The following is a 12,748-nucleotide window of genomic DNA, read 5'->3' as shown; positions in this document are numbered from 1 at the left end:
TGTTGTGCAACTACCACGTCACTGTTTTTGTTTTCGGGGAGTTGGCGGAACATTTTGTTCCATCTGGCAGGATCCTGTCAAACACAGCAGAGTAACGGTTTGATTTCCGCTGGTCAATCATGGCAAACACACATTATTATGTCTTTGAGACGTCAGAATGAAGGTAAACGGCTTTTCCCCACTTTCTCACACTTTCTCACAAGGCTCTGGAGATTTTCTCTCATGCTGTAAAATCTAAACCTAAAAAAAAAATCAAAGTCAATTAAAACGACAGGCCTTTAAACATTCGTCAATCCGTTACCACTTTACGGCTTAGCATTTGCAGGTGGTGCTGGCTGGAGCCAATTCCAGCTGACATTGAGCGAGAGGCGTGGTGCATCATTGGCAAACAAACAACACATCACACTCACAGCTATGGGGGAATTTAAAACCTTTACTTAAGTCAACCTGAGCGGCTGTGGCTCAGGAGGTGGAGAGGGTCGTCCACTATCCGAAGGACAGGCCGGTTTGAGTCCTCCAAAGCGCCCTTGGGCAAGATACTGAAGCTGACAGCTGCGTACAGAAGCGCTGTATGAACGTGTGTGTCAACGGGTGAATGGATTTTGCTCTGTAAAGTGTTCTGAGTGGTCGATAGAGACAGAAGAACGCTGTATAAATGCAGCTCATTTACCAACCTGCATGTCTCAGACTGTGGAACCCAGAGAAAACCCACACAGCCGGGAATCAAACCATGAACCTTCTGCTAGGAGGCCATAGTGCTAACCACTTTACCAACATGAGGTCATTGTAGCCACGCATGTTTTGTGTGGTGTCCTCTAACAGATCCAGAACAGAAGCGTGTTCACACTTTGTCACAATAAAAGTTGCCAATGCAAAGTAGTTCACTCTCATTAGCTCTCGGCACGATGATTTTTCTCGTGTTTATTGCCTCCTCAAAGTCTCCTATCAGGGGAGTAGAAGTCAAATTAGTGAAATGTTTCTTGCAATAGTTTCCATATTATTTAAATAGATGACTATTGGCTGCATTTAGCACGGTATTAACATCGCTCAGGCTGGATTACCACAGGAGCCATTGATGAAAAATTCATTCGCTCACTGAACTGAACGGAGCTGCGGCGTCGAAGGCGTTACCTCAAAACTGAGTCTTCACACTAATGACTTCTGCAAAGTAAAATGCAAATGCTTTTGTAGTTTCTAATTGTTACTGTTGGTCGGCCTGCCACCTTTCAAATGCTTTACTGTGGGTGTTATTTATGACTGTAATTTCTTCTTTCTGTGCCAGAGCTGTGTGTGTGTGTGGATGTAAATACCCAATAACGCCAAGTGGGTTTTCTTCCAGTAACGGGCTCATTTATCTTTGTAAACAAGAATACAGCACATGGGTCAATATGTGATTAAGTCTTACTGGCCAGCATTGACAGTGTGTCTCAATTTACAGGCCACTGCGGGAAAACGTTTGCCATCCTTCAGAGATATCTCAGCAGCACCGTCCCAGACACCAAGTGGCTCCTGGTTGTGGACGACGACACGCTCATCAGGTATATTTACACGTTCATCCACCATTATTCAACATGGTGTTTCTCATCTTTTTCTACCAGGACACTGTGTCTCAATCTTTAAATCCAACAGATTCTGTCTCTCAGCCATAAATAGAGTGCATTAAAAGAGAGGAACACTTGGAGTGAAGTCATTTTGACTTCTAGAGACATTAACATCCTGTCGAACCTCCAGATTAATTCACGTCCAGCCGGCTTCACTTTACATCCGTCAGGTTTCCCCCTTCGTGTGGAGGCTGGTGCCGGAGGGAGAGCCGTTACTTCAGGTCCTAAATGGACAGTGTCACTCGTGCCTAAGCTTAAGACGTTTGACGATGAGTGTGTGATGAGCTCGATCTGTGCTTCCTGCAGCCTCCCCAGACTGCGAGTGCTGCTGAGCTGCTACGACCCCTCGGAACCCGTGTGTCTCGGGGAGAGATACGGCTACGGCCTGAGCCAGGGCGGCTACAGCTACATCACAGGAGGTGGAGGGTGAGTTCCACAGTTCATAAGCTCAGGGAATAATGATGATAGATACAGATGCTGCAGAGGGACTATAAAATATGTAATGGAAAAATCTGTAATCTTCAGATAAACCGTTTCAATTTGGTGTGTTGCCCCCTTAAGGGAAAAATTGCATTACAGTAAATATACGCGATAGAAAAATCTGGAAAAACGCAGTAAACAGTCATCGGTTGATAAGAGAAGACGGGACGTCGATACCTAATACTCACACAGACAGACGCTGTTGGGTACTGCAAGAAAAAATACGACGCAGAAATGACTGCAGTGTCATAACATCCGCGTTTTAAAGGCCTCCTATTTCATGGAAAGTGAAAGTGGACAAGCAGCACGAGTTGTGTGTCGGGCTGTCAGCTGCACTAAAGATAAATGTGGAGCAGTGAGTGAGCTGTGTGAGAACCTCCATTTAGGGACACTTCAGTGGCTCTGACACTTTACAACACTGCAACTGCCAGTTCTCCCAACGGTGATGTCTCCTAAAAACTGCTTTGAGTGGCATTTTTTTCCCCCCAGCGGGCGAAGATTTGTTTGCTCGTGTCTAATTGCTTCTCTTTTCAAAGAGATGTCACATCATTGTTGTGCACAAAAAAAAAAAAAAAACACATCTCGGTTTGATTTGCAGTTTCACTCCCTACCTTCTCACCAAATGAATAAATTAAGCACCGTGAGTGGATAATTGAGTCGTTATTATTATCTTTGTGTGATTTTTGAACTGATTATTTACAGTTCAGCCAAATAGGCTGTGTTGTGTGTTCATGGTTCTGGTGTGTGTCTGTGTTGTAGGATGGTGTTCAGCAGGGAAGCCGTGGTCCAGCTCCTGAAAAGCGGCTGCAAGTGCTACAGCGATGACGCTCCAGATGACATGGTGCTGGGAATGTGCCTCAATGCCCTCGGACTTCCTATCACCCACAGTCCGCTCTTCCATCAGGTACACTCTCTCACAGTACAATTCTTTGTGTGTCTCTCTGTGTGTATTTGTGAAATTCCTTGGTTTAAAAAAAAAAAAAAGAAAAAGAAAAGGCATTGGAAATTTCCCTGGCGTCTGTTCAGTTAAAGGGGAGGTTTTGCGGTGAGATGCAACAGGGAGAGGGTTCACGTCCACATTCGCACCTACGGGCGAATTTAGAGCCTCCAATTAACCTGCGTGTTTTCGGACTGCGGGAGGAAGACTCCACACAGAAAGGCTTCATCAGCCCGGGAGGCGACAGCACTAACCCCTGACCATCAGCCATCTTTCATTTCAATGCTTTACTCCTGTGCTTCTGTCACTGTGACCTGTCAGAATGTCGCGGTGTACTTTGTCCCACCCTGACGAAACCACAGCAGAGCGAGCGAGCTGTCAATCAAATTTGATCTATAACCCCCCCGCACAGTCCCGACAGGAGAGCTACTTAGCAGATGTGCAGGACCTTTAATATAACATCGGTTTTCCATTGAGTTGACAAACAATTAAACTCATTCAATCCAAATTATAGGTCACTCTGTCAGTTTAAAATACACATGCATGATTCCAGGGCTTTGCCGTACCTGCTTGAAAACACAAACTTTCCTGACTTCACTTGCTCTCCACAGCGACGACTGTGCAGCCTCTTGTGACACCTTCCAAATATAAATTGCTGTACTTAATCTTACCTTTCAGGCACGCCCAGAGGACTATGCCAGGGATTTCTTAGCTCACCAGGTGCCCATCTCTTTCCACAAACACTGGAACATCGACCCCGTTGCTGTTTTCGACAAATGGCTGAAGGATGACTTGAGGGCAAAACCTTCAGATGGACTTAATAAGAGCGCTAAAACGGAGTTATAAGGATTTTAAGCACACGACTTGCCTGTCTGAATATGTGTGTGTGTGTGTGTGTGTGTGTGACAGAGAGAGAGAGAGAGAGAGAGAGGAGAGAACGCGTGGAGTCATGGAACTGAAATATTGTCCTTCACAGATGTAAATGTTTTTGTATTGTTAATGTTGAACTGTGATAAAGAGGGACCATGCAAGTGTGTGTCCATGACTTAATCTGTGGGTTTGCATGTCGAGGTTATTGTTATTTTGGAAATCTGAACTTAATATGTGTATATTTATATCTTAAGAACAATCTCAAACCTTACAGAGGAGCGTTGCTTCTTCTCTGGCTGATACTTTATCTTTCAACAAGTATCCTCGATGCTGTACAATGTGCTCTATTTTGACATAAAAGTATAAATATTTGAGAGTGTTTTGCTTTTCTTTTCCGCTGGAGGCCTCTTATAGGATTTAGTTAAAACCACTAATGTATAAATTATGAAGTTATTAAAGGTTAATTGAGGCTATGACTGAGACGGTGAAACTACACACAGTGTTTGATGTGGTTAAAGAGGCAGCATCACAGCTGTCTGAGGCAAAAAGGTTTTTTTAATAACTCTCAAAATGTGCCCAACATGTCGATTTTTGAAAAGGGTCCATTCAGGGAAATAAATGTCCTACGTTTACTTGTCCAAACTTGACCAAACGCAGTTTTTATATTTCAGGCTAAAACCATCTGTTTATCAAGGTTGACTCTGACCTCAAAACTCGGACGTAGTTTCGTGCTCATACTTGTAAAGAATTATCTAATATCCTGAGGCATGAGGTGGAAAATTGGTTTTATCAACATCAATACCAATTTTTTATTCTCCCTCCTTTTTCTGTATAAAATTAACTGTGGCACATAATTAATTGGCCGACTCAATGATTTGCTGACCGTTAACGAAGGTCTTTGAAAGACCTTGAGCCGTGGTTGTAGAATGAAACCCTATTTTCTGGCCGTTTGCCATATTGAAAAGTTAATTTGCAGTTTAAGAAAAAAAAACTGGAAGCAACTGCTGCCTGGTAACGATTGTGAAAGCTCTAGAAAAATCTTTTAGGCTCATGAAAGGCCCGATATTAATAACACTGATCTAAATTTGAAATGTTAATATAACAGTGTGTCTCTTCTCAGTATTTGAGGTGCTAAATTTACACCGGCCTAATGGCCCAGCCGGGCAGCTCCAGTTCATGAAAAGTCTATTAGCCTCAGGCGTTTGCAGTGGTGCAATAAGTCAAGTAGACATCTCCTAACACACCTATGAATTGTAACCTATTTGCAGGAAACAAGTTTTATTCCTAGTGGGACTCACCCACACATGGAGTGATGAGTGGTGGTGAGACAGAGCTTTGCACCGAGGGAAGTCCTCTGCATAATTCAGAAATAAGTCCAAACGCTTGCTTTGCCAGTATTTCCAGTGTGTCAGCAACTACGTCCCAGTCAGGCTGGACTTTGTCTAGTGTTGAATTTTATTCTTTAAACCTCGTCCAAAACAGTGAAGGAGCAGGGTGAGTGTTCTGCAGTTTTTTCTTTCAGATACCCTCTGTCTCCTGTTCAGCTGAGAGTTTAAGTTGTTTTTAAAAGATACTGATATTTGGTGTTTGCCAAATGCACAAAACATTTTCTCCCTCGCGTTTTCAGGTTCTCTGCAGTCAGTTCCTCCAGGTCTTTAGAAATTCTGCTTCCAAGATTCATGCCCCTAGATCTAAGTTAATGCAGGTGAAGCAAATTGTATTTGTGTATCTAAAAAGGTGCTGAAAGATTACACTTAATAAAAATCGACATAAAATCCCTCTCCTGGATTTCTACCAAATCTGCCAAAGCAGTAATTCCTGCTGGACGTCGTCAACCAGCCCTGCAGTGGCCAAGATGGGAGGAGCCTCAGCAAAGAGGCGACACTCTCCACACACTTTACTTGTTCACTAAATCAAATGAACCGTACAGAAAGTTCACGTTCACATACATCTCTGTAAGTAAAGATTTGCATCAAAATGGAATATCGGCTTTATTTGAATGACAGCATGTGAGCCCTGGCTGGAGAGCCTCTGGAAGGTTTTGAAGGTTTTTCTACTGGAGCCTTTTGAATATGAATGTGTTCTCTCCTGTGAGGATCCACTGAGCAGCCTCGCTCCAACACGGAGCGACTGAGGAGACCTGCTGCAGTTGGTGGCGTCCCAAATCTCTTTCACAGCTTTTATCGTCACTCATGTTTCTCACTTGCTGCTAATCTGTCTTCATCCCCTCAGGGCAACAGCAGTGACTGTAAAGATCCGTTAAGCAAAACAATTAAGAGACTAGAGCATCAGAAGCTCCCCCCCCCCAGTTACAGGAAGTGATCTCACTGAGGTAAAGTAACAAGTGGTGAATCATGCACTGTGCTTTACAGTGTTCACATTTCTGCTGTATAGCTTATAAATGATGATTGGCTGTTTGTTGATCCATTACTTTGGTCCAGTCCAGTGTCCTGGCATTCGTTGTCCCCAGAGGATGAACCTTGATGATCTTAAAGGTCCCGTGTGTAGGATTTAGGGACATCTAGTGGTGAAGTTGCATGTTGCAGCTGAACACCCCTCCCCTCACCCTCCCCTTCCGAACATGAAAGAGAACCTGTGGCAGCCTTCAGTTTGTCATAAAAACTCAAAATGTTTAGTTTGTCCAGTTTGGACAACTGTAAAAAACATGGCTGCCTCCGTAGAGAGGACCCACTCCCTGTAAATATAAAATATTTAAATATAAAGGACTCATTCTAAGGTAAAAAAAAAAAAAGAAGCAAATGTTGACAATCTAATCCCCTAAACAAAGAATGAGAACATGTTAAACATTATAATTTACCTGTCAGACTATTTAAAGATGGATGACATGAACACTCCTAAAAGTGAAGCCAAATCGTCAAGATTGCCCCCTGGAGGCCGGCTGCAGTATAGGTCACCTCAACCATGTTAGCAGATGGGAAACATTTAATTACACAGCAAATAAGTTTTTCCCAATGACGGTTTTGTGTCGTTTTATGTAGTTCCCATCACACTGATGTTTAAGTGTGATGGTTTATTTGACAAAAATAGGGTGATTGTTGACAGCTGAGACTGACTCGTGATTGGCTTAGTTTTTATACAATAGGAGGATGTAGAGAGGCGTCGTCCAGGTTTATATGAAGTCATTGGTGCCAGCTAAATGTCTCCAGTTGACCATTTATAACATTTTAGGACATTAATTGTTTTCAAAGTAAGTTGAAATGTAAATAAAAACACACATTTCTATGTTTAAAAAATAAATAAATGACCATGAATAATTAAATTTTCCTCCTCTTTTTATTCCTACCTGCAGATCAGTCATGTTAACAGCGTAAATACTACGTTAGTACTGAATATTTTATAAACACAAAGGAGGCATCTACATAATGTCGGCCGGCTAAGGGTCAAGTACAAAAATGCAAACAGATTTATTCATAACTTGTTGCATTTTAATGTTTTCTCATAAATATGAGACTAGCGGCAATTACATTTGCACCTCTCTGTCACACACACACACACACACACAGGGGCAGAGAGTTTTCTAAATCAGCGTGTGCATGATTTGAAAGTTCACAGTTTAATACAGATGCAGAGTGAGAGCGCTTGTTTTGTCCGTGGGGACTTTCATTGATGCGATCCAGTAAAATTAGAATGCACTGATTTTAAGCATTATGCATTCAAAAGGTGTGCCTCAGCAGGAGTCATCCCTTTGCTCGTCTATCTGGAACAAGAAAATCACGATAATGAAAGTTGGCAGGGCTGGTGAATTAATTATGTTCATGTATATGTGCAGTTCAGTGGGGCTCTGTTAGGGTAATATGACTGTGTCTACACAATTTAGCCCCGTAGAGGAAAACTCAGTGTCAAATTACAATCCTGAGCTTGAGAGTGGATAAAACAAAGGAGGCTCAACTTGTGCATATGTACCGGTAAATGTGCAGGTTGCAGCTAGAGCCAGGCCAAGGACATGTGTTGAAAGTCATGATGCTACTGGCTCTCAACCATCTGTATCGCAAGAATGGTTTTATAGCCGGTTCAATAATAAAATAAATAGTGTGCCGTCATATTGTCAGGCCACTGATAGCGATTAAAATATTCCTGAATACTTATTCTCTGCCAGCTGCTTATTCCAAAAGAAGATTAGATTAGATCAAATAAACTTTATTACCCTTGCAGGGAAATTTATCTTGCACATGGAACTCACTGCAGCAAGGGCAAGAATCAGTGAAAAAAAAAAAAAAATACATCCCCGTAATAACCAGCAGTGCAGACCAGAATCTAATATATAAAACATGCATTGCATTAAATGATGCACACAGAGAAAAATTCTAGTCCAATCACTTGTACATAACCATAAATAATTATAGGGACAAAAGACAAGAGGGCACAGGAATGTGAGGCAGTGTGAGAGTGTGTTAGAGAACCAGACCATCACTCTGACTTAATCAGTTTTATTGGCAGGGGAACAGCAGAGTCTGTATCGTTTCAGGCTGCAGCAGGGGACTTTCTATCATCTGCCTGTTGGGGAGAGGTGTCCAACATGGAAATGGACTTTGCTGATGTATATACATAAATATTGTTAGGACTGGGCTGTGGGAGGAAGCACCTGCAGAGAAAAAAACATGCAGAAACGGGGAGAGCATGCAAACTCCGCACAGCAGATCCACACACGTACAGTCAGTTTGATTTGCCTGAGGGGAGCTTTTAAGTTTTCGTATTTTAACACCTGAATTCCAGGTGTTGGTGTTGTGCAGTGTTTTTACTGCGCCACCATGACCGAGTACACAAAAGCAGTATTTGCTAGTTCCCTTCCAAAGCTGTACATTGATTGGCTGTACTCTGCACTGACCCTGGACGACCTGTTCTGTAGCTGCAGAGCATTAGAGTGTGTTGGTGGTCTTATGAGTACTCCCACAATTGAGTATTGCACGTCCACAAAATTGACGGACTCGCAGAAGTACGATTTTTTTGGGGAAAAGAACAGGCAAAGTCGAAGCTGCAGAGGTTGAGATGTATTGACTTTTTACTCCCTTGTAAAAAATGCTGGAGTCCACAATTCATACAATACAACTCAATAAGATCTTTCATTACACCTTCACCTGCCTGCCTCCTCCAGAACCACAGAATATAATGAAAACTGATGTGTGGGCTTCTCCAGAAATACAAAAAAATGATCTTTTTTGCTTTTTAGTGCAATGGTTGATTCCAACTAAATCAACATTTTTATTAAGGAAATAATAAATACACTCAATATAACTATATGAGCTGCATGTGCTGTATGAGGGTGTGGCCCCGCTGCAGGATCAGAGGAGAGGTTTGTGTCATAGAAGAATTAATGCACACTGCATGCTCCAGGCACAGTGAGGTTTCTCACACTTTGTTAATGCAATGCAAGCTGAGGTGTAACTCCCATTCGAAGGCCACTGTCCTTGACTGAGCCATGGAATATTCAGGTTGAGCATGTCAGAATAATACTGTTCAACTCTGCTTTCAAACGGCACAAGTGAGGATTCCATCATTCTGTCGACGGTGAGCACAGATACAAAGAAGCAAAGCAGCTTAGTGTAAATGATTGGATACTGTAGAGGTGTAATGACACAACATGTTGGGATGAAACTAGTCAGGATTCCTCCCACACGTGTTAACCCTCATTTATTTCTGAGACACAGAAATAAGAGAAAACTGGCCACCTTTTCATTTTTCATCGCTATATGAAATGTAATTATTTTGAGAGGTGTGGGTTGGAGAGGAGAAACCTCCAGAGTCGCAGCCACGTGAGGAGGAAAGTCCGGAAAAAAACGATGGGATCGAAACCATCGAGTAAGAGTAAACTTTATTTTTAATGAATTTGGTAATGGCAATAAAAATATAGCTTATTTTCATAGTCAGCGGTGAATCCAGCTTCCACAGCCCAGAGAGCTCATTCTATGTTATAATTCTATTTGCATTAATCATAGTAGTTGTGTTTCTCTCATGAGGTCAGATTCCCCACTTTCTGTGACCTCGCCTGATTTGTTGCTAAGTGGGTCATTTATAAATCTAACAGCACTTCACCCACATGTTGTTTCATTAAAGAAGTTTTAGCCTGAAACACAAGCGCCACAGATGGAAACACAATGATGACCAGACTGTATCCATTAGTCTGTGAGGCAGCTTTGAACATATTTAAACATTGTGCTTACGTTTTTGCAAAGATATGAAATATCTTTAAATATTCAACATAACTACAACTGTTGTCTTTCCTCATTTCATGTTGAACATCAAAGTTTCGTGCTTTTTGATGCTGCAGGTGAAAATAGAAACTGGGATCATTTCAGTAGAGCTCATAATCCTCTTACTTGTTAGTGATGTTTTTTGGTTTGTTTGTTTGTTTTGTGATGCAGGAAAAAATGTCTTTATCTGAACTGTCTTTACCGAAAAGCTCAAAAACCCGAATCCCCAAACAAAAAGCTCAGTAGTATGGTGCAGTGTGGTGGAGGAGTAGTTTTAAAACAAGGTGCCACATGCAATGTAATGAGGTGCAGAACTAAATTCGAGCAACCAGTGTGACCTGGAAGAATTCAAAAGACAAGATCTTTCTGCAAATTGTGTTTGGCTGCAAGTGAGAACTTCTTATGTTTGTTGTTGGTGTTGTCTGTCAGTTTGCTGTCTTTCTTGTGCATGCTGGCTGTTTTCGCAAAGTGTGCCAGACTACACTCTTTAAGCAGTTGTTGATTTGCTCCGAGATGACGGCGCCACACAGAGAACACAAACCTCACCAGCACTCGCTCCCCTGCTCTGTACGTTGGCAACTATTGGCAAACATCAAGCTGCATGGCAACCAAGACTGAATAGTAAACAGGAGCCGTGATGCACACTTGATCAAAAATGACTCCGCTGCTTTGTCGTCTCGTTCTTGAATCATGATGCAGACGTCCTCTAAACAGAAATAACATGTTTTCAAGATTATTTTGACTTCATTTGGGATTTTCTGGTTTAATTTATGAGAAATTAGCAGTAAGATGCAAAGCAAAGTTTCATATGCATTTTTATGGGCTATAACCAACCTGCTCCTGAGTGCATTTTTTTTTTCTTCTTCCTTTTTTGCATGCATAGCACCTGTGGGAATTAAACCGCTAAATCTTCACTATCAGCATCATGCTCGGTCCACAGAGCTGCGGTATGTGAGCAGATCTTCACAGGATTGTGAGTCGTTTATTGTGAATCCATTAGTGTGCACCTCTGCAAACCGAAAATAGAAAGATACAAATGACAAATTCCACATGGCGGGTTTTAGGGGTCTGATTTTGAAAAACCCAACTTCCCACTAAAGTAATCAACTGTCATGCAGGGCTCTGCAGCTGCAGGTCCAGTTTTCTGTTTTATCCATTCGCTCATCATGTAGGACCGCCCTGCATATGCCTGAGCTGTATTTGTGCTCCTGCAGTGTAGAAGCAGTGAGATCAAGGAGTTCGCCCTCCAGTAGCTGTAGCATGAAACCAGAAATCAGACATGTGGGTCTTGTTCTAGTTTTTTGAGGCCAGGTCCGTTTCTTTTTCAGTCTCTTAAATATAAAGCGATCACAATGAATTGTAGAGGTTGAGATAGTTTGAAGTGAGAACAGTATTTTCCTTTTTTAGCGTTTGCATCTTCTGTTTCACCGTATGATGCATGCGAGAGAATAATTGTGGTGTTTGAAGTTTGAATCAGAGCAATGACACTGTCAGCAGTTGCTGTGAATTTGACTGCGGTGTAATTCTTCTTCTGCAGGCGCACTGCCAACATGTTCGCAGATAAAAACACACACACGTAACGAACACAAACTCACATTCAGACTTTGTGTCCCTTGTCAGTGTCGAGATGAGTCTGGATGCTCGGGTATAAATTTATTCTGTCATTCCCTTTTAAATCTCCTCACATTAGTCCAGTATTTCTCCAGTAATGTCTCTCAATGGTCATTAATATCATTTAAATTCCCGTCAGTATTACATTATCTTTATTGTCTGTAATATCATTGCCCTGGTCTCATGAAAGTCATGCAAATTCACATGGAAGCGATGAAGCCGGGAGCAGGGACTTTTAACAGATGACTAGAAAAAGGGGGGGAATGTTTAATCAAGCGTGACATTTAAAGCAGAATGAAGGTCTGTGGTATCAGCAGCTCTCTCTGTGCTGGGACTTTCAAAGGAACCAGACACAGATTGTTTCCCTTTTTTCTTTTGAGCACCAATCTCTGTGCTCAATCTCAGTTCAGAGCCTCAAAACCTTTCATCACGACGAGTGAACATCCTATAGATCCACTGTAGATTGAATAATATTATATAAATTAAGCAATCGTGCATCTGTGGTGGTCGGTGCACACATAGCCTACACAAGGGGCCGAGCATTCAGGTGTGTGTGAGTCCTGCTGCAATTACACCCTAGAAACACTAGTGGCCGTAAAGTGTTTCTGCTGGTGTTGAGGGTCTTCTGGTTTCCGACCGTCTTATTTACAAATTCTCTGGCGTGTCTGTTCACTTCAGATCAATGGCGAGTGTTACTGAGTGGATTGTGTTGGAGTTGGAGCTGATAGATGTTGAAGAGCAATTACTTTTTCCTCAAAGAACTTCAACGAAGAAAAGAAAGACGTCGTCCGTGTTCGTTCCTTCAACTTAATCGAAAAATGGCGGCAAGTCTGCCGGTAATGCGATGCTACCAAGTTGACCAATCACAGCTCTTGGCGTCTGCAGTTAATATTTTGGAGAGGTGCACGTCAGGGTTCTTTGTAGGGTTCATGTCTACGAGTAGGCTGCGCCGTAACTTCGACGAAGAAGCATGAATTGGGCTTAACCTTCCTCTGCATTATCCAGCTCCTCAACTGTACACTGATCCCCATTAACCCGAC

The 12,748-nt window shown here is 42.2% G+C and overlaps 1 protein-coding gene across 4 annotated transcripts in view; it reads left to right on the top strand.

Moving 5' to 3' along the window:
* Nucleotides 1-12,266, top strand: part of b3glcta (beta 3-glucosyltransferase a) — a 61,205-nt gene extending 48,939 nt beyond the window's left edge. For 2 of the 4 annotated variants that reach the window (XM_034604657.1, XM_034604656.1), the window contains exons 12-15: nucleotides 1,439-1,538; nucleotides 1,908-2,027; nucleotides 2,841-2,985; nucleotides 3,697-4,259. In XM_034604657.1, coding sequence (XP_034460548.1) covers nucleotides 1,439-1,538; nucleotides 1,908-2,027; nucleotides 2,841-2,985; nucleotides 3,697-3,864 — 533 coding nt within the window. In that variant the 3' untranslated portion in view covers nucleotides 3,865-4,259. Of the gene's footprint in view, nucleotides 1-1,438; nucleotides 1,539-1,907; nucleotides 2,028-2,840; nucleotides 2,986-3,696; nucleotides 4,260-9,197; nucleotides 9,206-9,619; nucleotides 9,626-12,255 lie in introns of those variants that run through there. The other 2 variants (XR_004615861.1, XR_004615862.1) reach the window with 2 other exon arrangements.
* Nucleotides 12,267-12,748: the final 482 nt, after the last annotated feature.

This window comes from Hippoglossus hippoglossus, chromosome 13 (assembly GCF_009819705.1).
Source record: "Hippoglossus hippoglossus isolate fHipHip1 chromosome 13, fHipHip1.pri, whole genome shotgun sequence".
Taxonomy (NCBI): Eukaryota; Metazoa; Chordata; class Actinopteri; order Pleuronectiformes; family Pleuronectidae; genus Hippoglossus; species Hippoglossus hippoglossus.
This window is presented reverse-complemented; position numbering and strand designations above follow the sequence as displayed.